The 26,206-nt window shown below is 39.5% G+C and overlaps 1 protein-coding gene across 1 annotated transcript; it reads left to right on the top strand.

Moving 5' to 3' along the window:
• The first annotated feature begins 3,954 nt into the window (after positions 1-3,954).
• Positions 3,955-17,535, top strand: LOC128368544 (SUN domain-containing ossification factor-like). Its single transcript, XM_053329387.1, has 24 exons — positions 3,955-4,189; positions 7,236-7,350; positions 7,712-7,834; positions 8,243-8,481; positions 8,656-8,760; positions 8,951-9,107; positions 9,205-9,322; positions 9,459-9,583; positions 9,666-9,733; positions 9,832-9,939; positions 10,098-10,203; positions 10,679-10,699; positions 11,539-11,594; positions 12,320-12,402; positions 12,716-12,781; positions 12,871-12,936; positions 13,062-13,158; positions 13,448-14,764; positions 14,859-14,946; positions 15,163-15,267; positions 15,580-15,737; positions 16,079-16,170; positions 16,318-16,373; positions 16,511-17,535. Exons 1-24 carry the CDS (start codon positions 4,125-4,127, stop codon positions 16,976-16,978), a joined length of 4,002 nt encoding a protein of 1,333 aa, XP_053185362.1. The 5' UTR covers positions 3,955-4,124; the 3' UTR covers positions 16,979-17,535.
• Positions 17,536-26,206: the final 8,671 nt, after the last annotated feature.

The following is a 26,206-nucleotide window of genomic DNA, read 5'->3' as shown; positions in this document are numbered from 1 at the left end:
TCATCTCAAGGGGCTGCTCATTCCCTTCTCCTCCCTCCTTCAACCACTCCATTCCTCCTCTCCCTTCCCATAGCTCTGCTGTCCTGGTCTCTCCTTAGTGTAGACACTGAAATCTTTACCTTCTGACCCTTCGATTTCCTGCCAGGTGACGATGTCCATATATCTATGTACAGTATGGTACTTGTCTTGTGGTGTATGTGTATGTGCGCTTGTTGCTCGCCTGTGGTCCAGGTTTGCTTAGCAGATCCACTACCCAGTATCAGTCCCTGGAACCTCTTTTCCCCCCCGAACACCTCGCAAAGTGAGCCACCACCCCCACTTGCTGCTTCTACATGAAAATACGCTCAGCAGTCGTACTGCCCTATTCATTCCAAAATGCAGCATGGCACATAAGCTGCTTTTATTGCATGGGAGTGTGTGTGTGTGCGTGTGTTTTGTGTGTATGTATATGGGGGAGGGACTAATTTGCCTATATGTAGGCTGACTTTGATTTAGTATTGTATTAATTTATTGTATAATGCCCCCTAAGTGTTAATTATCAGCTTAATGTTCTCTTAGGAACACAAGTTGTATCTTAGTATGTGTGTGTATACATGTGTTTGTGTGCGAGTAATACTGTGTATGTGTGTGCGCGTGTATATGAGTGTGTGAGGACATGTGTGCATGTGCTGTCTGTCTGCACGTTTGTTGGCGTTTCAGTTGTATTTGTTTTCATGGTCAAAGCTGTTAATGATGAATCATAAACCCTCGGGGGTAAATTTAATGTTGGACTTTTGTGAGTTGTTCCTGTGTTGTAGTAGCAGCCATACACACATAGCAAGGCTGAGGAGCACATTCAGTATTCTCTATATGGAAACAGCCTCAATAATACATTTAACCTTGTCATAGGTGTCCACCTGTGCTGTATTGATGGTCAAGTTGTGACCCTTGCAGCCTTAAGCTCACATTCAGACACTGACTGCCGGGATGGATGGTTACCGGAACTTGCCACTTGAAAAAAAAATATAAAAGTTGCTACTTAACATGGCAAAAACACAAGTTCCTCCATGAAAGAACAAAGATCATGCTTTCACATGTTTCCATTTATCCTTTTTCTCAGGTTTGAAACATGCAACTTCATGCACATCACAAACTAGCACTCTCTCTCTTTTCTCGAGCCTTTTAGTCTCTTCCTCTTTCCTCTACTTTCACAATCATGAAGCCAGTCAGTCAGTTATTCAGTCACCGTCTGCGTCAGAGCTTAAGGCAGTATTGTCAATGTTCAAGTGCTTCTCTGTCAGTTTGTTATTGTGTATGTGGGCCTAAACTGTGTTCTGATGTATATAGGTAATGATAAAGAGATACTGTACCTGTGGACTATAAAGACCTCATCAAGGATCCTAGCGCTTTAATCGTTCTCTATGTCTCTATTCACTAAATGCTCTCTTCTCTCTAATTTAGACTGCCTTACCGGCATGAATTACAATTCTGTATTGCCAAAGCTAAATGTAGAAGGAGAATCGTCAAGTTTAAAAAAAAAACAAAAAAAAAACAAAACAGCTCAAGACCAACAACGAACAGGTTCCAGTTGTAGTGAGATGGCATTGTTTAGCAGAGGGCATAATGTTAAAACTGGGAAATTGCATCAGTTGTTATTTTCTGTGTCTCTGTATTGCTCCTCAATAAACTTCTTCCTCATAATGTCTAACCTTGTCAACAGAGTCTTAATTGGTTAAGCCACTGGGTTTTGGAGAAGGTAATTATATTTATTCAGACCTCTCACTGGAGCGCAGCAAAAATAATATGCTGTTCATAAAGGAGATGTGATGGCTTGCTTGCTTATTTACTTATTCATACCAAATCTACTGTATCCTCGGTGGGCAAATTCTCCGCCAGGCTCACATAATAACTTGAATAGTGATTTTCACAGTAAATCCTGGAATGGCTTTGTGTAAATATTGCAACAAATCATAGAATATTATCTAGGTCTGAAAATAATGCAACATAAGCGTCCCTCAGCTACTACCACGATTGCAATAAAACCTGCTATTGAGTCCAGATACTATGAACAAGTGTATACACATTATTGTTATTATTATTATTATTATTATGAGGGTATTTTTTGTTCTGTGGGACATTCCTTTGGCCAAAATATGTCACAATACATTTTCCACATGTGTACACATAAAGCACAACCGGTATCCCTTATTTGAGAAGACTCAACTAAGACTCTTTTTTTACACACTCCTTTTGTTAAAATGCAGAATTTCGAAATATCTCAATGATAAACTCTAAAACTCTTATGTACAGAGGGTATTCCAATTCTCCATTTACCATCCTTTGTCTGAAACCAACACTTTTTATTGATTCATTCATAATAATTGAATTTGATGTAATGAAGCTTTATTACACTAACAGAAGTGTGTCATTGTTTCATAGCTTTAATACAAATAAATATAAATCTTCTGCTAAACTACTGTCGACTATGAAAAAAAAAGTTTCCCTCCAGACATGTTTTAAGACAATCACTTGATGTTTTGTTCAGCAGTAAAGTGGTTTAAAGTTCAATTACAGAGTTAGAAATTCTTGAAATTGCATTTACTCCTTCTAACTAATTGAAAACCATGCATACTGAACCACAATTGCCTCCAAACTACAAACGTTTCAAAGCGTTTCTACAGGTGAATGTGAAAACAGCCTTTAGTCTCATTCTGCACAAACATTCAACCAACATGATTAAGGAATCAAAGCCAAGTTTCAATAGCACCCACATGGTGGCAGCAGAGGCCTGAGCGACTTCTGCACAACTAAACCAGATGTTCAAAGCTTGGTTGGTGAAGATATTTCAGTAATTTGACAAACCTATACTGGCATTTTTGAAATGCTGGAACTTTCTCATGTTTTTTTCTCACTCATCACTTTTCTGAGCGAATCAAATCCTTTTGATTTCAAAGACATACTATAATGGGATAGGAAATGCCAGACTTTGTATTTTATGGTCATGCTTTTAATGTATTGAGTGAAACCAACCTTATAGGGAACACCCATTGATTTTTCATTTCCAAAAAATACAGATACAGATACATACATTTTATAGCCTACTGTATATGTCATCTGGCAAACTATATCTGTGCACTATTACCGCTCACTTGGCACAACTCTCAGTCCTATAGAGAGATCTTTGCAGGCTCCTAACTCCTGAAGTGTTTCTGCCTCACCCACATGGCACCAAGGTGATGTAAGTATGCTGCAGATTTAAGTAACTGACTCCCTCTAGTGACCATAATATATGTGGCATGTGCAATATACAGTCAATAGCCATGTGTGGCAGGATACTGAAAAATGAACAAGGACAGTCCCAAATTACTAAAGGACTTGACGGTTATATTGAAGCATCTATTGCAATTATGGTCGTCTTTTGTCCATTTTTTTTAAACAACGCTTCGTTTTGCACAATTTGTGTCGTTTTAAAATGTATTCTCATTACTTGAACTGTTTTTGTATTACAAATCGTAACAGAAAGTGCACACTGTATTTTAAAACGTATAAAATGTAATAAAGTATTAATGTTTCAGTTTATGAAATTCAAACATTTGAAATTTTTTAGGCTTTTCGTAGGGTTACCCTGTTTTGTATCAGCTGTTACCGCGGCTTCCATGTAAGCACCATAGACTGTAGGTAATCACCAACAAAACGTCACATGATCGATGATTTGCGTATCATGTCAACTGTGGGATTATTTCGTCAACATAAAACGTATTTAATATTAATTAGACAGCACACAACGGCAGGAATCTATACGATAACCATGTTCAATTAGCGCAACTGCAGAAGCACCACCCGCTCGGGCAATCCGAGGATACAAAACGAGCCCACGTCCTCAACGCCAGCTCCGTTTGAACTGCGCAACAACCTCTGTGCATTTCTATTGGCCGGCTGAGCGCTGACACTGAGTGACAGTAAGCAGCAGGTTGTGTGGGTGACAGCATCACAGTTTACCAGTGAAATAGCTAACGTTAGCTTAAGTGAACAGGAAACGGCGCCTACATTTATGCTCTTATTTACTCGGCTAAAAAGACGTCCAGCTGGAGGGATATAGCTGTATTTCCGAGCACGGCAAGAATGTCTGTCCCGGTAGGAGAGGGATGAAGATGACACCTCTGTTACGACGAGTTGTGTCAGTGTGGCTATGTGTTGCTGTAGTCTGTTGGTAAGTTAGTTCAATTTGTTCCGCTTAAGCAGGCTGCTGTTATTCCATTGCGAGACAATAAGTGTGAAAAGTAACAAGTGTCTGACTAACGTTAACTAAAGCTAGTAACACAGCTAACGCTAGTCAGCTAGCTATGTTGTGATGTGGCACCTGGCTGATTTCTGACTTGTTGTCAACGTTACAAGTCAGCTTGGCTTGCTGACAGCACATTGATAAACACGTTGTGTCTACATTACACGTATCCGCCACTTCATAATGTGTTACCACCACTGCTATTTATGATTTGGAAAAATTGTAACGTCATAAGTTCAGTGAGCTGCTCGACGTTTATATCAACGACATAAATATATGTCATGTAAATATAGTATAAGTGTCGCATAACATTTATAGAAGACACCCGGTTAAAGGCGCCATAAGACTTGTGGCCAATATCAGATTCCTGTCACTGAGCTAACGCTATGACCAACATTACACAGCTTTGGTTCATCAGCTCTTGACAGGATTACAGGCCTCTCACGTCAGTCACGTCAGTGGTCTGGAAAGCTGGATGTTGTTGAGTCTCTCTAAATCTGACAGAACATACTAAATCCAACAGGGAGCGAGATTATGTGGGATGATTGCGGTCTATATAGCTATGATGTTAGAGGAGAGGAACTAAACATAACACGCACTGACTACTGTACTCCACATAGAGAGAGAGGAGGGATGTGATGTAATGTGGTATTAAGATCCGTGTTGGTTGGTGTCAACCTGGCCTACATTTACCAACATGATGATTTAACTCTCACAAGTGAAGCTGTGAGTGATAGTGCTTTTGACCTTGTGATGTCTTGTCATCTCTACTGTTGGTACAGTAAGTAAAATGTAAATATGCCCTCTTCTAGTATAGATTTACACAGCATTCAGGCGTGTCAGAGCAGGAAATAAAACCCAGGTATGATTAATAACAACAAGACTCCATATTTAATGGAGTCACTGAGCCTTAATTAATGCTGTTAATCACACCTGTGCTTTTCCTGCCAGGACAAGTCAACATGTTTGCTGTGAGAGAGAAAGTGTATCGGATGTTAGCGAAAGAATGAACCTGATATAGACTGACTTTTGATAAACAGTTGCACTTACATAGAGTTTGTTGTCATGTGGTGAAACAATATGTATTTGTTTACAGTCTAAAGTCTAGACTAGTTAAGATTTTACCATACATGTCACACTGTGGAAGCTATCACTTATACAGCTAAGTTTAGTAGATTGTTTTAGGAAGTCATACAAATCAATGAGCCTGATTTGTTTTAAGGGCAATATTGGATTTGTGTGTAATTTTAACATCAATGTAATGAAGTATTTCGATTGCCAGATTAGACAAAAACAACTCTCCCATTTGATTATTTTATCCATCAACAACACAATACAATACTAAATAAAATACATTGCGATAGAACATTTTTTCTGTATTGTCTAGTCATATATAAAGGAAATCAAAAGCTAAGTTATCATAATGTAATATTATTGCAATATATTGTCCACAATATAAAGAAAATCCCCACATGTGATTCTGTAATATGCTGTTGGCATGTTGGAGTATTCAAATATTTAGAGATTGCATCATGATACAATAGATTGCAGTGTTGATTATTTGTTCCTCCCCTGATGAGTCATTTCAGTGTATGAAGTCATAATTGCAGTGAGGCATGTGGCATTAACAAGTTGAAAGACCATCACGTGTCAGTCAGAGGTGTGTCTCAAGGACAGCTGGACTGCGACCGGACACATTCACTTGATCTTTGCACTTGTGGGAAACGTGTTTACCTGTTTGATAAGTGGCGTAGTGGCCAGCTCACTCTTTCATCTCCAGCCTGCTTTGTGAGAGTTCATAGTGTCTGTGATCCCTTTAACATTACATCCATACATACTGGACTGAAACAAATATCCTTTTCATCGTGAGGAATGTGTCCAGAAACATCCCATATTTATAAAACAAAAACATGCAATCTTGCAAATCAAACTGTTTCACAATTAAGCATTTGCAACCATTTAGTATGTAAAGTCTACTGCTTTAAGTCTTTGTCTGTAACCAATTAGTTAATTATTTAGAGAGCCATGCCTTAACACCACTTTAGCTCCTTTGGGAGTTGCAGTATGGCTGCTGGCTTTCAATTAGAAAACAGAGTTGTTGCGTTGTTGTTGGCTTTAACATACTTTAACAACTAGTCTAGCCTCTCAAGTCAGATCAACAACAGCCAGCCCACCGACCAAGCAAAGTCCTTGACCTGGAATCTTGAATGGAAACCAGATAATGGCCTTCGTTGTTGACAAGGTATAGTTGTTGTTGTAGGGTGGCCTTTGAGACTGGAGCAGGAAGACCTGTTCCCCCACAGGAACGTGACATTATTAATGCAGTTACTGTATTTAAAGCAGTGACGCTGCTCATTATCATTGTTCTCCGGCCAGGAGTGTGAGCGGTCACTGTGACCCTGACCACTATTTCTGTCACAGTGTCACCAGCGGAACTGTGCTCTTAGTATTTTAGTATAGTGTTTTAATATCCACATAGCAGTAATAATTACATAAAGTATAGAAGAAAGTCTCACTGAAGTAAAATAATGTCATCCATTGTTTATTCTCACTCTCCTAAATACTGTCCTCTTGCTCTAAACAAGGATAAACACACCAGGTTTCACAATAGACAACAGAAACAATATTTCCATAGTCTCCAGTCAAGTTGAGCAATGCAACACTTCTTTGAGGCGTGTCTCTTCTCTGGCTCTGTATACAGATAAGATAAATCGTCCACGTTGGGTTTACAGGCCACCTGACGTCCTCACTGTGTCACACTGTGACACTAGGCTGCAGCTTTCTCTGTGTGTGACTCACTGCAGTCAATTAAAATGTTTAGAGTGCTTGACTGCAGAGTCTATCAATACTCTGATACTTCCTGCTTCCACCGATGCCAGGATGTTTTTTCTTAAAGCATCATAAATGGACACATATTCAGACTAAATGACTCAGTGTTTTTATGACACTAATTGTTGTCCTCTTTGTCCCGTAGGTACCCAAGTTGTTATGTTAGTTTCCCAGAATCAGACCCGGAGGCCCAAAAGCCTGTGTCCTCACAGGACATCAGTCCGGAGGAAGAGTCAGGAGAAAGCACTCTTCATCACAAGGTAACATCTACTGTATAATACTGTAATTTACCACATCATCCAGTTTTTTCAGCTACTGTGAGAACACTCGTGAACACTGACTTCATTATACATGTCTTTGCTTATTTGACCACACTTGCTGCCATGCTAGATATATATCAGTAACATTATTTTTAAAAAGTTACATAATTGGCAGTTGGAGTGACACTTACAGTCAATGATTCCTTCATGTTCATGACAGATGTCATGTCAGTCTTATACAAACCCATTCAAATAAAACACTACTTGCAGAGCAGTACATTAACATTTAAGATAGAAAAAACCCTCATGGTGTCAATAATGTGTGTGTGTGTGTGTGTGTGTGTGTGTGTGTTTTCTCCAGGTTGAAGAGGGCCTGGTTTTACATACCCATCCCCCATCTGAAAGTGAGCTGTTTATAGAGGATGAACAGCAAAAAGAAGAACAGACACTACAGGAAGTGGACAAAAAAGACCAATATTCAGAGGTAAAGTGGAGATTAGTTTGAAACTTGACAACTGCATGTATGGAAATTACATTTTGTCTTTGGTTACATTTAAGTAGATCAAAATTTAGATATGGTCCATCTGTCTACCTGCCACCAAGACAACCCCCAATGTCTGAAAATCAAATAACTCTGAGGTAGAACACTTAATACACTCGCGTTATGATTTTCAAAGACCTCTTTTTACAATTTGGTTGCCTCCTGAGAAGTAGGACAGTTTCAAACATGGATAAACAATCACGTGCATTGTGGCATCCATTTCTTGTATTGATCATTCCTGAACATTAGAAGCTTTTAAGTGTTTTAGTTGATCAGTTGAACTCTGGCTAATGTGCTGAGCATTTGAACATTTCCCTTGACAGCTCAAATATCTCGCTGTTCATTTTTCAGGCCTTTGAAGTGGATGAGACCACAGTCCAGGTGCAGTTGGAAGCAGCCAAAGGACTTTCACAACCTGAGCCAGAACCTGAACAGGGCTCAGAAAATCTGATTATCGATGCATCCATCAATCAAGACCAAGAATCAGCCCTCCTGCTCCCATCCTCTAACCCTGACCCAGTTTCTGCTGTTGAGTTTGAAGACAAGTCTGCACCTTACATCCCTGACCCTCAGGACCACATCCCCACCAGGCAAGCCATTATTTCCTGAAAGATCATTTAAGATTATCTTTCATTTTATTACAGCTAGTTCAAATAATCTGAAAAAATGGTGTTTCAGATTGTACATTGCTTACTATGAGTTTAACAGCACTGTTTCTGTTAAAATGTTTCTGTTTTCTTGGGTGCTTCCCTGTAAATTTGTAGTGTCACAGATGAAGCATCTGATGTAACTGCACCTGAGATCGCTGCCTCTGACCTGCCTCCTACTGACTGTGAAGAAGAGGAAGCCAACCCATATGAAAATAATAGGTGGGAACTGGTACTTCTGTGCCCCATTTTACAAGCTATATATAAAAATAAATGTTCTCATGCATTGTTATCATATTAGCAAATACATCAGTTACGTAGATATAATATCAGTTCAATGCAATCTTTAAGACGAGTGTAACTCTGACCCCCTTCTAAAAAGATCACAATGTTTTTTCTGTTCCCTTATCAGTCCTCCAATAGTTCTGGAGAACACCTCCAATGCTCACACTGCAGGTACTAAAACCCACACTGACCCTTCTCTGAGTTCTCCAGCTGGTCACGGCACGCAACATCTGGAGGCTAACACATCACAGACGCTAAAAGAAAAAAAAGAAGTAAAAAAAGAAGTAAGGAACGTGGATACCATGTGAACTATTTTCTTCTCTTACCTCTGGACTACCAAAGGAGGTGTCCTAGCTCTCATTTTCTCATTATCTTTGACAGGACCGGAGCTCCCCTGTCACCACAGACACAGATTCCAGCGTGAGCAGCAAAGACCCCGAGGACATTCCCACATTTGATGAGTGGAAGCGGAAAATGATGGAAGTGGAGAAAGAGAAAAGTAAGATGATATTTTAATTTTCTGCTCATTAAGTTTTGTGTATGTATGAAATGATTCTTATTTCACCTCAAACTACAGGAATGTAGGGTGAATTTTAAGCTTTCCTCTTAATTCTTTGTACATTTTTTCCCCATAGCTCTTTCTACTCATACCTCTAACAATGGAGCTCCTCATACGGTGAAGAAAGTCCAGAAGAATTTCAATAACTATGCCTCAGTGGAGTGTGGAGCCAAGATCCTTGGTTCTAATCCAGAGGCCAAGGTATACATGACACTAAAGCTGTGAGTTGTTGACATCATGACAAATACAAGCTGATATTGACTTCTTACTTTGTTCCATACAGAGCACATCGGCTATATTGAAGGAGAATATGGACATGTACATGCTAAACCCATGTAGTAATAAAATCTGGTATGTAGTATGCTTAAATATCTGGTTTTCTTTCACAACCTGAAACTTTTCTTTTTGTCCCCAACCTAACTGAATTGTCTTTATTTTCTTTCTCTCAGGTTCATCATTGAGCTCTGTGAGCCCATCCAGCTGAAGCAGTTAGACATTGCTAACTTTGAGCTCTTCTCTTCAACTCCGAAAGACTTTCTTGTCTCCATCAGCGATCGGTACGTACAGCTATGATATTTTATACAGGTTAAACAATTTCTATTAGCAGCTTACTAAAGGCCTTGATTATAACCTCCACTGATACCAAACAGTAATCATCTACTGACAAACATCTGGGCCACTTACCTGACTGTGTTACATAAATCTACTCCTGCAGATACCCAACAAACAAGTGGCTAAAGCTGGGAACCTTTCACGGCCGGGATGAACGCACAGTCCAGAGCTTCCCATTGGATGAACATCTTTATGCTAAATATGTGAAGGTGAACATTTTAATCATTCATGTTTTTTTCTAATTACACTCTGTTAATGTAGTACTGAGCAATCAGTATAATCTCTCAGCACAGGTGAGAATTTAGTAATTACACCAAAGCACAGCTGTTTCTGTTCACTTTGGTCTGAATGTCTTTAAAGTGAAAGTTTTGGTTCCTTCACCTTTATTTTGTTCCCTCTTTTATCAGTCACAAGGTGTAGTTTGTGTCATGACTATTATAAGACTGTATTGTAGAAGGTCAAACAGTTTTGGTTCCTTAAAGTAAGTTATGCAGGAAACTAAAAGTAAATTATTTTAGCACCAGTAAAATCCTCAAAGCAGAGACCGTTTTAATAGAATTTTCAGTCCTGGTTTGTCTTCTGACATGATTCAGATAAAACCAACTTTCTCTCTTTGATCCTGTGTGAATGCATGTATAAACCTCTTTAATTTTTTTCTCTTTTCTTCTGTTTCTCTTGCTTCAGATGTTCACCAAGTACATAAAGGTTAGCCTGTTTTTCCTTGTAGAGGTCTGTGGTGGAGTGAATTGAATAGTAAACACGAAGGGGAATCTGTTTTGTCTTTCTACGTGTGGAGTGATAAACTTCAAACATAATCAAATCTAACTGCTGCTAACCCGCCCGTTCTTACTACTCTGAAAACATTCATATCACACAGAATGAACATTTTAAACCCATGAAGTAAAAACCCACAAGCTGGCATTCCAATAATCAAGCATACTATGTTACCTGCAGTGCGGAACTTTTACATGTAAATGAACGTCCATTGCATTGAAACCCTTACCAAAAGAGTTACAATGCTGATCACCACTAGTTAAATTTCTCTGTATTTCACTAAATCTTATGTTGGGCAGCACATTCCTGCTCTGGCTGTTAGAATGCACAGAGGCGCTTAGCTCTGTGTTATTGGACTGTACGGATCATATCCTGACATGAAACAAATCATTTTGAAGGGGTTGTGTAATACTCAAAACAATATATCCACTTTTATACAGCCACTTCAGTGACAAAGCACGATACGGCTACATTGACAGTGTTTTTGTAATTACTCTCACTGCCAAAAGGGGGAGATGAAAGTCCCGCACTGCAGCTTTAAATGATCTAACCTGCTGAATACACAGATGTTTCTCTTAGATCTACTCGCACAGTAACTCACTAGCACTCATTTCATTTTAACTTGTTAAGTTGATTATACAATAAAACAAAATCATGGCTTTGCAGTTTGTAAATAATATAAGCACTGCTGAGATTGTTGAGTGGCGTGTGGTATAATCCACTGCACATTTCCATTATAATGTCTCAATCATTTTCACATCTTGTTCTAGGTGGAGCTGGTCTCTCACTTTGGCTCTGAACATTTCTGTCCCCTCAGTCTCATAAGGTATGTAATATTCAGGCAATGGAGCTTTCATAACATATTGAGTTGTTTAAGAAGGAAGTGAACATGAAAGTAAAGGAAAAATGTAGCTAGTGCCATGTGTGTTTCATGGTCTTTATATTTGTATTTTTAATTATTTACACTATGTCTTACTTGATTATACATTCTTGTATTTTTAATTAACTGTAATTAGACTAGTTGGCCTTTGCTTTCCAGATTAATACTTGTTGCATACTGCATCAGCTCTAGATGGTGTCAAGTGATATTATGTAATATTTGGCATATGTTGTCATGGGGATTCAGCTCAGCCACACTGCTTTACTGCAAGCCTGATGGGAGCAAAGGGACCTAATGCATATTTTAGCAGCTGTGCTGCAGAGTTAAATTAGGGCACTGTGCACAGAGGTGGCAGAAACTGTTGAAACCAACACATACATCACATAATATTTATTTTAAGGTGAAACTAAACTAAATGGTGCATGTGATTTCATATGAATCATGGGGTTTATGTCAGATCTGATATATCAAAGACTAGCGTGACACAGGACTAACTATTGCCTGACTTTTCTATATGGCTGTGTGTGTTGCATGCTTTTAATGTAGCTCTATCTGTCCTCTACACGCTGTTACAGACTTGAGAATAAACCATTGGATAAGATGGATTAGATTTCACTGTTATATGAGCATGATTATGGAATGATTTTGATTTTTAAATTTTTTTTTGCCAGGGTGTTTGGCACAAGCATGGTGGAAGAGTACGAGGAGATTGCTGATCCCTCTGAAAGACCAGATGATCAGGACGACGACTTGGGTTAGAACTAAGAACATCATATATATATATATATAACAGCTACAATACAAATATGTGTTTCTCTCCACTTGTTGCAGCATTACAACATATAAATCAAACAGAGTGCACCTATTTTCATTTACTCTGTGTAATTTTTTTATCAGATTATTCCATGAATCTGTGTATGCATGTTATTTTTTACATTTGTTGCACCAAGACTAAAGTTGATCATTGTGTCTTCTGTTAGTTTCTTTAAATATTCTGTGTTTATATGAGGCTGATGTGAATTACTGCATAAATAGAAATGCTTTGTGCTAATGTCTGCTCCCTACAGATTATCCTCCTGGATACACACCTGGAGAAGTCAAGTATTCCAAGAATCTGATTGGATCAGCAAAGGGTAAATATATCAAAAATTGAGTTCTACTACAATGATCTCAAACCTGGAATACTGCATTAACATATTACTCTGGTATTTTTTCTCTTCAGATGTCATTTTGAACATGGTCAATAACATTGCTGTCAATGTTCTTGGCGGAGGCCCAGAGATGCAAGGTAAGGCTAAAACACTGTAAAACATGTTTTGTTAACATGTTAATGATATGGTGCTGCTGACCTTCTAGATTATGATAATCTGCGGAGCCATTCATTTCTTAATATTTCTTATTCGTGTTTTGAAGGCAACCTTTCATCCCAGGAAGCAAACATGACTGAACCATCATCTCAGCTTGAAACTACCAGTCAAACTACTACTACTACTACAGACCTTACTCCAGCGTAAGTGCATGTTTGTCACCTATTCATAAATGTGACCATTAGCAAATATTAATTGTGTCATTTCAGAGTAGATAGAATGATTTGATATTATTGACAGATTTAAATGGATTTATACTGTGTTCAAAATGCTTTTAAGTATAATTTTTGTTTTTCCTTTGATATGAGGAACCTAATATTAGACAAACCTACAAACTAAAGCTAATTTGGTCTCTATTTTTCCTTCATGGCTTATCTGTGTTCCTCCTTTGCTATATTTAATGTACACTATCATGTTCTTTTCTCTTTCTAGTCCAGAATCTGAAGAGGTGGAGATTTCACCAGACTCTGATACCCATGAAAGTGCAGACTCCTCCTCAGAGACTGCTGTGCCAGATCAGTCTGTCACTGATACTAGCAAACAAGAGCTCCCCCCAGTGGAGGAAAAAATAATCACTCCTCTAGAAAAAGATGAGGAGGAACCTATTGGCTCTACAATCATCCTTTTAGATAAAGAGGAAGAGTTGGATGAAGAAAGGGAGAAAAAAGATCTTCATGAGCGACAACAAGAAAGTCTCGACTACTGTGTACTTCCTTTATCCTCCTCTTGCTCTTGCACAGCTTCCCTCCAGGAGTATATCCAGCAGCAATGTTCAGCCCAGCTGGTCAGAAAATGCCAAAGAAAGGATGGAAAGCAAACAATTTCTCCCATCCAAATGCCGAATGGGCACTCCCCCCCCTTACTCCTGACCCCCTCTGCCTGCCCCAAACCCACGCAGGACCACAGTGAGGTACATCACCTCCATGACAAAGAACAATCTTCTGAGCAGGAGCCAGAGAAAGGTGCCAGCCCATCAGAAACACCAGAGCCTCCGGGGGACACAGTTGAGTCTCATAAAGAGTCCATGTCCGAGCCTACTCAGCTGGAGCCCAGTCAAACCTCGACCCTCCCCAAACCCAGTGTCACCGATTCATCCTCTGCCAAACCCTCCCCTATTGTGGAGACGCCGCAGCTTTCTACTGATGAACCAGCGAAGCAGCCGAGGCCAGAAAAGAGCCAGGAGATGCTGGTTGAAGAGAATCAACTGGAGACTTCAGCCTCTCTCAGCAGCTCTAACAATGCACAACCCAGCATCAATGCCGCAGTAGACGATTCTCCAGCGGCACCAACAGAAGAGAAGCCTCACGTTGATGCTTCTCAGCCGACGATAAGCTCCCCCGACCAAACCGCAGATGTGACGGATCAATCTCAAGTCCCCCATCCCAATGCTGCTCCTCATTTAGAACAACACTCTGACCCACCTGCTGTTCCTGAAAGTGGCACCGGTCCCACTGAGTTAACCCACCCGCCTCCCGACATAGTCACAGAAGTGGAGCCCTCTGGCGGCCAGGCGGTCATCACAGAAGATCTGGGAGAAGACATCTCTACTTCATCTTCCCCTTCCTTACCCACCTCACCCTCCCTCTCAGACATCTACGCTGACCCGCCGAATGGCACAGAACAGAACGGTAATCCGGTGCACGGCTCCAGCCAGAAGGAGTCCGTCTTCATGCGGCTCAACAACCGCATCAAGGCCCTGGAGATGAACATGTCACTGAGCGGACGCTACCTGGAGCAGCTTAGCCAGAGGTGAAGCACAGGGACGCATAAAACAGCAATAAGACATTTTTATGCAGTTGAATATAAACTGAAATGTCTTATTTTTTCTGTCTTTAAATTCAAGGTATCGAAAGCAGATGGAGGAGATGCAGAAGGCTTTCAACAAAACCATCATTAAACTCCAGAACACCTCCAGAATCGCAGAGGAGCAGGTGAGCAAAGGAAGAGTTAGAGATTGTTGTCCCAAAACCTTATTCAGTCATAGTAATGAATGCAACTTTGCCATGAATTTGAGCTTTGACCTTTCCAAGTAAATTCTATAGAAATCAACAGTTTGTTTCAAATGTATTCTACTTTTCAATTAACAAACATGGATGTGATCCTGTGCGGTTGGTCGCTTCATTTTCTGTCCTTTTTTCCTCTTTTAGGACCAGCGTCAGACGGAGTCCATTCACTTGTTACAAGGTCAGCTGGAGAATGTGACTCAGCTGGTTCTCAACCTGTCTGTCAAAGTCAGTCAGCTGCAAAATGAGGTAGACATAAAGCCTTCATTTGTAATCTGTTTTTTTTTTTCCCCCAGCTAGAGTACATTTGGTCTTGTGCAGGATCAAGTCATGAGGATATACTAGTACTTTTGGTCACTAGATCCTGATTTGTAGTCCTAGAAACATCTTAAAAGCTAAAGAACGTGTTAATACTTCATCAACTTCTTAAATACATGTCTGAATGTGTATATACGTTAATTATCTCCTATTTTCTTCACTGTTCTTCTTTGGGGTTTTTTGGCACATCAGACATTATCAGTTTTTTTTTGCTAGTGATGTAACCAATGGTCTCTCTCATAGGTGTCAGACAGGCAGAACTACTTGCTGCTGTCTCTGGTGTTGTGCCTGTGCCTCGGCCTGCTGCTGTTTGCTAACCGCTGCCGCATCTCCACCCTGCCTCCAACCACAGAACCAGAGCCACCCATACCCAAGAGCTACTCCTACTGCTGCCCTGAAAGGTACCATAAACAAGTGCACTGTGTCATTTTATCATTTACATCTTTATAACCAGACTCAGCAGAGTGAAAGGTAAAACGGGGGAAGATGTGTTTTAAAAAATATGAGGACTAAGAAAAAGTTGAAATTGAGAGGCTAGATTTGGAAAAGCACTTCGTGTCACCTGTAAATGGGCTCTTACGGCACTGTGAATGGCTTCTACTCATTAAGCCACTTCATTGATATAATTATTCATCAAGAACATCGCTGCTGGACTCTTAAGAGATCACACAGCCGTGACTCATGTCGTAATAAAAGTGCCACATGCAGTCTTTTCTCTCAACCATTACTGTTTGCTTAATAGGCAGTTCTCTTCCTGTGATGATACTGGCTTGAAGAGGAGTGCGTCCTATCCACTCATCCACTCTGAGTCATTCCAGTTAGCCACCACTGAAGGTACAGGTTTACTGCCATCTGTTTGGAATTCTTTCTTTTTTCATATTTTTTTAATAATGGCTCATTAATCCAGTGTTGAACCATTCTTTTTACTGGTAGACATTGTAGAAATGTTGGTAGAAATTAACATCATTCTTTGCCTCACAGACCCAGAAATGCTGCACTCAGAGGAGACACAGAGTCTTTGTCCAGCCAACAGAAAGGTGTGTTACGATGAACTTATTGCACTGCAGAGTATGAATGTAAAATGTAATATGACATACTGGTAGGAACTGATTCACATGATTAAATGGGCCTTTGTCTCCCTCTTGTTCTTTCTACCAAAACTTTCCCCACACAGAAAAGACGGCGTAAGATAAAACCCATTGAGAAAGTGGAGACTCTGACACCCTCTTTTCATGCTGCTCCAGAACTGTGTAATGGAGCTGTTGTGTGTAACGGTGTGCCTGTCACCACAAAACCTACAGCCCTTACAAAACGGTTACTTCAACCTATCTTCAGAGACTCTCCGTCAGAGGGCAGCTCGGAGGGATCTTCCCATTCAGATGACCCTTCCTTCTGTGGAATCACCACAGCTTGTACTCGAATCTGTGATGGGCTCCCTCCACCCAAGACCCGGTCAGAGAAACGGGCATTAAGACGCAGGCGTCCAAAGCCCAGCTGTGCAGTGGTGGACTTGCTTCAGGCCCCTCGGAGGGACAAGAGCGAATCATTACCCATCTCTACCATACAGGATATCATGAACAGGAAAACAGAGCAAAGCTCTGGGACATTTGGGGTGAATGTCACCCTCTCAGGTCCTGTGTGACATAAAACATAGACTCCACTCCTTCTCACTGACTGCTTTACTCTTTCCAAAAGGATGGATGTTAATTCATGTAGCAACAGGCAGCTTTAAGCTTCAACATGAGACAATCCCTTCACTCTTACTGTTAAGTAAGTTATCTGTTCATGTTTGCATTCTTTCAGACTTCATTTATATTTGTTATACTTCAAATCAAAGAAATGTCTTCCCAGCTTACAATTAAAGCTCTTCCATTTTGTTTGGAAACATTGACTGTGACTTGTGACCTTAAAGATTTAACTTACTTGACATTTGTGAAATAATTCCTCATTTTAAAACTTCTATGTCACTTTTCTGTCTGTACATCTATTTATAAGAGCTGCAGAGCTGCAGCCAGGAGCTTAAACAGAAGAGTTTTGCTTTAGTTTTCGCTTTCAAAGAAAGAAATCACCTGAGTTGAATAATTAAATTGAATTAATTTATTTGAGGTGTAAAGCACAGTAGACCAGAGACATATCAGAGGGTTTGAGAGGTTATGTTTGGGGGATTTTATTTTAAAACTGAAAAAAATAAAATATAAAAATATATATAATTTTGCTGATTCAGTGTAACTTTAAAAACACATTGAAGGCTTTTACACACATCAGTGAAAATTACTTCAGGGGAAAAAAATGTTCAGTGATACTGTAAAAACTACAGATGCTGAAACAAGGTCCACTCAACCTCAAAGATATTCATTCAGAAGAGATGAATGAACATGTACAATGGTTGAGAGAGCCCAAAATATCTTATTATCCCAGCTCCATCCATCTCTCTTCCATCAGAGTTTAGGGGAAATAGAACTTTATTAATTAATCAATATGTTGCATTACAGATATTTTTTTAATCATCAAGAAAAATGTTGACTTTTGTGAAAATTAGGCATGGCTTAGGGATGGAAAAAAAATCAACCAATTATATGAAATTTTAATTTCTGCTTTTGCATTCAGTCTTTGATGTGCCTCAGCAACTTGAAATGTTCCCTTTCAAGTTGCTGCATTGATCAGTAATCTGAAGTATGATTAGTTGACTGCTGTGACTTTCAGCCCTGGCATTGCATACTAATTTTACACATTTGAAATTTGACTTTTCTACATTGTTCTACAGCTGAATGAAGCTTAATTATCATTCAGTGTGATGCTGCAAACGCTATCAAGGGAAAATTACAATTAAGAGCCTGGATAGATTTGAGCACAGACCTTCTTGGAGCTGCAAGCATCCACTCCACTGAATTACCTCGAGCAGGTCAATGAGCCCCTCCTCCTGGCCTTATGAGTGTTGTTCAGTAACTGAACCTGCGCCCTGGACACTTCAGGTGAATTTGTCCAATCAATTTAAATCAAGCATTATTGAACGGCTGACTATGGTTAGTCAGTTTATTTGCATAGTACTGTATTTTGTACTTGTGCTGTTTGTGTGTGGGGGTAGTTTACAGGAATATAAGCGTCATGATTGAATACAGGAAAGACCTTGGTGTTACATCATCTGTGATACTACAGAGTCAACTATGGGAGGAAAAACAGATAGACCGACTGGTCATGAAAAAGGTGTAAGGTCACTTTTCTTTTTTCTTTCTTTTAACCTGCTCAAAAATCCTGTTTGAGAATGGCTGAAATGCCTTATTTAGTGACAGAAAGTGAAAAGCCTCAGAATGTGGCATAACATGTCTTGCATGGCTGTGACACTGAGGTACCAGTGATTGGCTGAATGATTGTGCACTGATTTTTTTTTTCTTTAGCTAATTGCGTTTTCTTGCAGATCCTCTTAACCTTTCAAAAGGTTAAAATGTTGTAAAAAGCACTGAAATGGAGCTGGTAGACACACATACTGTTCATACACACACACACTTGCAAACAGGCACATAATACAATGCACTAACTCAATCTTCACATATCACATCAGCAGCGCAACTTAAAGATATTCACACACAGTCAATTATATGGCACCTGTTTGAAAAAAAAAAAAAAAAAAGACAAATGCAACAATTTAATTGAGTACTGCAGGTGACAAACCTGAACGACAGTAACCTACCTTATGTAAGTGTCTAATCTATATGTCCAGTAGGGGGCAGTGTTGGATAAACCTACATTGTATGATTTTTGATATACCATTCCCATCATTTTCCATGTGATGAGTCATTACTCAGGGTGGAAGTAAATTGGTTCAAGGGCTAATACAGCTCCACTATGCCAACTCATGCTTGCTTTTGTCATATTTTGCCAACATGGCAAAGATATGACCTTATCCTGTTTGCACTCTGCTATTAAAATGGTTCTTGTTTGGGCTCAGAAACAATCTGCTAACTGACTGTGCATGCTGTTTTGTTGTGAACACTGACTGAAAATGTGTTTGAAGACAGGATCTTTTGATGTGCGTCCCTGACAAAAGGCATTTCTCGAATGGTTCCAGCTGTGATTTTCAAGTCAAAAAACAGGATTAATTCCATTTACTTCTACAGGCTGTCTCTTGCTCTCTGTGGTCAGGCACGGTCAGAGCGGTGGTGGATGTGAGAAATTAGGTTAAAACCTCTTTATTCATCTGACCCGGTTGTGTAGAGGAGTCTCAGAGATAAGCGTGCCTGATGCTCTTTTTTTCCCCCTTCATTTTGTTAACAGAGTTCCTAGGTTTCTCTTGCCCTGCCTCGTCCCAAAGATTATCTGTAAATGCAGGGCTGCAATCCTCTTTTCCCCGGCACTCTGTTTTTATCCGATGTCTGTTATGGACTGAATATTCTCAGTGTGCTCTTGTATATTTTTATTTTGCATACAGGTGTCTAAATATAGTGATCACTGTTAGCTTGTTTTCTTTTGCCTGATTCTAAAATGGATGACATGAAGTCCAGACACTTTAATACTTACTGAAGGGGCACTTCACTGATTTTACACAAAAAAGGTCACAAGCAAGATTACTTGGCCTTTGAAAATAGTTATGTAATGTCTTCAGTGGTTCTGTGGGGAACTTTCTGAAATCAGAAGGTGTTCAAACAGAAAGAATCTCATTACTTGTGCAAATTTGACAGCTGGACCGTTTGTGCAGTCTGTTGTTTCTGTCTCTCCTTTATTCTGTTGTCTATGTACATTCATCTTCATCTCTAGATTCTTAAAGCTCCAAGATAAGCACAAATATCTTCCTCATGTAGAAGCATTTTCAATTCAAGAGAACCTGTCTGCTTCTGTTCATGCCACTGCTACTTTAAATTCAGATATCTTGGCCACCTTTTTTTTGATTTTGACTAATCTTTTATTTATTATTTGAAAGATGTCCAAATTTATTGAAGTATAATATTAAATCACTAAAGAGCAAAGCAAATGATAATAGCATCCGCCTCAGCTGTATTTTGTGGTCAGTGCTAATTTGCAGATGTTACATGCTAACTCACTAGACTCGTGGATGATAAGAGCTGCAAACTGGACCAAAAATTGTACCCATACAGTTAAATGAGAAGTGCTCAGCTGGTGCTTATGCCAGAAAAACGTTCTAGTTTCCAGGTTTGTTTCTGCGTTATGTGACTGTCTGAATATTCGCAGTGGAGTTTCATCTGCTGGCCTCACTTGTAAGTTCCTGCTCTACCCATGGCCTTTATATTGTGATGACAGAATAGAAACGCTTTTCTTGGCTTGAGGAAAGTTTTGTTAATTTATAATCTCCATGGTTTAAAAAATTCATAATAGAATGAGTCATAATTGACCTTGTTTGCAGTTCAAGGTAGTCTATGAGGAAAATGCTGTTTGAGCCGCTGGGGGATTTTTCACTGCAATACCTTTAGTGGCCACTGGGGAAAGTTAGCCGCAAGGCTGAGCAATGCCGCCCAATCCAGCTCTTATAATACATTCATGACTAAACTAAGATGGTGAACGTGTAGTCTTTTAGGCTTTCACTGTTTGTTTTGTATAGTTTGAACAGAAATTCATTTTAAACTGTAAAATATTGGTGTTGTTGATGTTATAAGACTGTACTGGACACCATCAAGAGGTCATGGTTCACCTGTATTCTTTCTTGGTTCACCACATATTCCTACATCTCTTTATTGGATGACTCATACCTTTTAGTTATATTTCTTTTCTCCTATTGCCCTTCCACTCTTCTACCTCCTGCCTCCTATAGCTCTCCCATTTCCTCTCTCCATGCATACTTCTCTCTCGATGAGGGAGGGGTCTGCTAGTGAGGAGTGAAGGATCCCGTCAGTGTGAGTGTATGCGATTGGAGGAGAATAATCCTTTGAGTGCTTTGCTTTCTTAGATTTTTGTGCAAGGGGAGTGGGGTGGGGGTGGGGGTGGGGGTTCTTTGATGTTCTGCGGATACCATTTGAGACCGCAGCATTAAATGCGGATTTACAATTTCTGTCATAGATACTCCCATCCCCTCCCTTTCCCTTCTTCATGAGTGTTATTGCTGATTTCCATCTTTTTCTTTAAATTGCACCACTCATTAAATTTCTATGACCCAATTTCCTGCACTTCCAGTGTCGGACATCACAATAAGCACACTTGTAGTTGTGTTTTAGGAGCAGTTAAATCTTCTCCATGGTCAGGCCACAATGGCATTCTGACAGGGCCGTTTAGCAGGGTGCTTAGCAAGAGGCCGATAAGACGCTGGCAGCTACTTGAAATCAATTCGGCCATGCCTTACCCTCAGTAAGCCCACAGTCGCAGAAGTCCCATTCCCATGCGCTTGTGATTAAGCCCGGTGTGTAGGGCTGAAGTAGCCATTCAGGAAGCAGCATCAGACATGCCACATTTCATAAGCCTTTGATTTAAGATGTATGTATATGAATAACAGTCTCCTCCAGGGAAGCTTCTGCTTAATGTTTCATGGACTTATTTCCTCTGTGCCTCTCTGTCATCTGAGATTTGCTGCTGTCTGATGCGACACAGAGAAACATGAGGTGTTCCCTGGGATCATGGCTCATGTGACGCACAGGCCTGAGGTGTGTGAGGAGTAATAACGGATATACTTTCACATACACACTCATACATCCCACATTCAGTATTGGGTCCACATTCACTGGGTCACTCTGTGTTCTCACGCGAGGCCCACACGGGTGAGACACAGCTGAGACACACACACACACACACACACAAATGAGATGTGACATGTTGACTAAATACAGCATAGGATGCACACCATTCAGCCTAGAGTAAAGAATGATCATGCATGACGTGCACTTTCACAGAAGCATGTTGCCTAACCTTTCCCATGCCGATGAATGAGTCACAACCCAGATGCCAAAGGTGACCTTACACGGTGTGTTGCCCCTGAATGAAGCCAAACCTCAGCAAACATATCTTCAGACATTTTGAACCATCTCACAGAGCTCTGTCAGAATCTGATTTGGGTTTATTTTGTATGTGGGAGCTTTGAACGAACAGGTTGCTTTTGTTTGCTCTCTTCAGGGGACACAAGAACAGCAGGTAAAGTAATGATGAGATAATCATAAAGTAATGATGCTTTCCTGTTAAGTACAGTATGTACCACTTTGAGAGGGTACAAAAACAGCAAATAATATACAGAGTTACAAAGTAATTTTCAGCTCATTATGTTCAGTTATTGGCTTTGTGCTGTTTTGCCGGAGATTCTGAGTTTAAGTGAAATTATATAACTTCAATCTTGTGAAGGGCTCATTACATGGGTAGAATATGGTCTCAATCAAAAATACAAGGTGCAAGTCTCCCTCAAAACATTGATACCTTCAGTTATATTTGGGTTTATGTCAAATTAAAACACCTTTATTTCACATGGGAAAGTGTTTTAAAGGGTTGTTTTGTGTGTTACACTATTGATGCGCTCTGTAGGTGGTCAGAAACAAGAGGTGAAACGAAATGATAAAATCTTTCTCTTATGAATGAAAATGTTTAATTCGTGAGCAATGAAATGCCTTATTGGTCAATTCAATATGCTCACAGGATTTTGCTGCTTTAGCCTATATTGGTCTGGTGTTAGCAGCAGATTTTGGTGACTAATGTTGGTACATTTTAGATAAACTGTTGAGTCTTTACTAGTGCTACTACTTTTCAGAATATCACAGAAACTCATTTAAATGGTTTTATTGCAAAAATAAAACAAAAACATAATATTGCTTGCAGTCACTTTCTAATCACTTTCAGACAGTTTACCTAAAGATGATGTCATTATAGCAGTATTAATGAATTAAAATTAATACACAATTAATCAAACGACTATTCCACAGCTTACAGAAGCATTTTAGTGTCTTCCAGCTCCTTGTTTTGTTTTAACAACATGCAGCTCTTCTGTTTAGGTCATAGTCACTGCTCTCTCAATAACCTCCATTTCACCAAATAAGCTCTCATTAATCTCCTGTATGCTACCTGCCCAGCAATAAACAGCCGACAAAGTAAGCAACTAGCCGGTAAACACAGTGGAGCATTAAGCAGAGCCAGATATTTTTCTCAGAATTTGGTTCAGACCCAAACAGAGATAAAAGGAAAGTGAATATTGGGCTTGCATTCATCAGATAGACACAAACATGACTCCAAATGAATGCTAATGTTTGCTGGATGTGTATGTAATTATTTGCAAACACATTTGCCAGATCAACTTTATATGACTATATTATGCTCTTAGGTAACTGACTCAAGAGCAGCTTACTTTGAGCTGCAGTAGCCATCATTCAAGAAAAAAGGGCATGTTCTCAAAAAATACTGGTTCATTAACTAACTAGCAGTCTGTTCTCAGGTAAATTATCTACTACAGTTCTCAATTCATAGTTAATTGGAAATAGTTTTGTATTAATTAATTCAGGAATAAGCTATTAGATATCGTTTTTTGTTAATTTCTTAGAGACTACTCAGGATTTTTTTTTTTTTTACTTTCAAATGTGAAACATTACACTCAAATAATAGAAACACCAAACCACAAAGTTATACAGAAGAGCCCTGAATCATTTCATGATTTGATTATCTTTTTTTTTGAGGTTGTATTGTTGACAAGCAAATCCGATACACCAGCATTGCAGTATAGGCAATGACTGCATAGTCTCATGTGACTCTGTAATGTGCTAATTAGTATTTAAATTAATAGGACTCTCTTGTGTAGCTGCCTTTGTAATTGTGATTTATACTGCTTGGAACAAACACTGCAAAATTATGTAATGTGACAGGGGGAAACGCTTAAAAATGCCATACAGTATGTTGATACAGGAAAACTGTACCAGCAAAATGAAACAGGCTTCACTAGCTGCAATACGGATTTTAATACACTTAACATGATTTTTACAAAATGCCTAAAATGTGACAAACAAGTTTAATCAACATCTATGACAGCCCATATTGGAAGCATCCCCAAGAACAGCAGGGCATTTGTATTGTATGCTGTTGATAGTGTGTTTACCACTTGTAAATCTCCAATAAATGGGCTGTCTCTAATCTCAATGTTCTACTCAAGGCTCAGATCTAAAAAACATATATTTAAAATGTGCATGTTCCTACACAAAAGCCTTTGTGTTTCATGGATGACATTCAATCTGGCTCATGATTCATTCAACACATTTGGCAGACAATATCAGCTGTTAGTCATAGGGGGAAAAACACCCAACAATATGTTGGAGGTGTTAGATAAGCAGCACACTGTCACGAAATCATTATTACAAAGTAGTTTCATAGTTACATAGTGGTGTAGAGTACCAGTTTGAAGGCCACTGCCACTGACCCTGACACTGCACAAACCTTGAGGGCCAGTGGCCCCGTCTCGCTCTGATTGTCGCCATGGTTACACACAATGGGGTCCTGCAGATGAAGATGTGATGATTATGATGATGATGATGGTGCTGGCTGTCATAGTTTGCCCCTTGGGGTTTCTGTTTTCGCATCAGGCCCGCCATCCTCCGCTCATGACCTCTGTCACCTTCCCTGGGGGAGACACTTGCCAGGTGAGAAAAGCACGCAACAGGAATTAGAAGGACCAGGTCGACTGTATGTATGCTCCCCCGAGCAAGGTTGTTGTTGGCTGATATGTCAGTCCTTTTCGCTCATTTCATGAATACAGGGCAGGTTATTTTTTTCCAGCAAAATCATTGGGGATGTGCTAGCAGATACACAAAGAGTAGAATGGAGTTTACTTAATTTTATTGTCATATCATATTAAGTTAATTTCAACTTTGAACTGATTATGTTGGGCATTCAGGGAGTGAGGAAGTTTTCCTTGCCTTAGTAACTGAATGAGACAGTGTATTATATCAATGCAAATGAAGGTTATGTCATGCTTATTCATTGTTCATTTATTGTTTTTGGCCATGTGATGAATGTAAATCCAATATTCACCCCTTCATTCATTTAGCTCTGGACTCTTGAGGGAAATATCTAGCAATTTATTGGCTAAGTCCTCCACTATGTTCACCAGATAGTTTCTAACTTTGTCTTTCAGAGCTTTTTCATCTGCTGCTGCTGAAAGCAACACGGAGGAGAGCAGTGAGACTGAACCAAAGAGCAAAGAACTAAAAGACACTAAAGTGTTACAAAAGAATGGAAGGGTAATGCTGAGTCAGGTGAAAATGTTCTTTGTTTGTCAATCCAAGCAAGCCCTTTCACATACATGTAGCCATTTAATTCATTGTTAACATTAAAGTATTGATGAATGAAGCTTTAAAGAAAGAGTCTATGCTTCACCATCCAACACAAAACCTGTTGCTGTCCTAAAAAGTTAACCCAAGTCTTATTGTTGTGGAACTGTTACTAACCAGAAAACCTACCCCAGAAGTCATCTTGGAGTACCAATCCTGCATATCCACTTTAGCAGTCTCCCATATGTCACATGTGGAACAACTGCAACTCTATCCTGTGATGGGCCCATCTTCATTTTGGCTCACTGTTTTCTGTCTTTGAGAGAGAGATATTCAAGATCACAAAAACATCCCAAGTGAATACCTTTTTAGGTAAGATATATAAACCTTATATATAATATAAAGTTTATAAAGGAAAGATAATCATATTAAAGGGCAGCAAATTGACTAAATTGATATATATCTAGAGTGAAACAGAGTCTCAACAGTGCTGTCTGAGCTCATCTTGAACCTCCCTCATCAGTCTTTAGTTTTGGGATGTTCAGGAGGATGTTGTTAGTCAGTTTCATACCAACTATGCTTGTATCGGATCATTTTGATGTCTTGTCGGCCCACAGCTCATACTTACAGTAGTGTAATGAATGGTGATAAATGTATATGAAGCTGCAACCAGAAAATGGTAGAGATGAGTCTGTCCC

Source organism: Scomber japonicus, chromosome 12, assembly GCF_027409825.1.
Source record: "Scomber japonicus isolate fScoJap1 chromosome 12, fScoJap1.pri, whole genome shotgun sequence".
NCBI lineage: Eukaryota > Metazoa > Chordata > Actinopteri > Scombriformes > Scombridae > Scomber > Scomber japonicus.
Note: the sequence above shows the minus strand (reverse complement) of the source record. Positions and strands in the feature narration are given on the sequence as shown.

Excerpts from the sequence above, each read along its gene's own strand:
- LOC128368544 (XM_053329387.1), top strand. The coding sequence starts at position 4,125 with ATGAAGATGACACCTCTGTTACGACGAGTTGTGTCAGTGTGGCTATGT. Across the intron at positions 13,159-13,447 it reads ACTACAGACCTTACTCCAGC|TCCAGAATCTGAAGAGGTGG; the intron begins GTAAGTGCATGT and ends TTCTCTTTCTAG. Across the intron at positions 14,947-15,162 it reads CCAGAATCGCAGAGGAGCAG|GACCAGCGTCAGACGGAGTC; the intron begins GTGAGCAAAGGA and ends TTCCTCTTTTAG.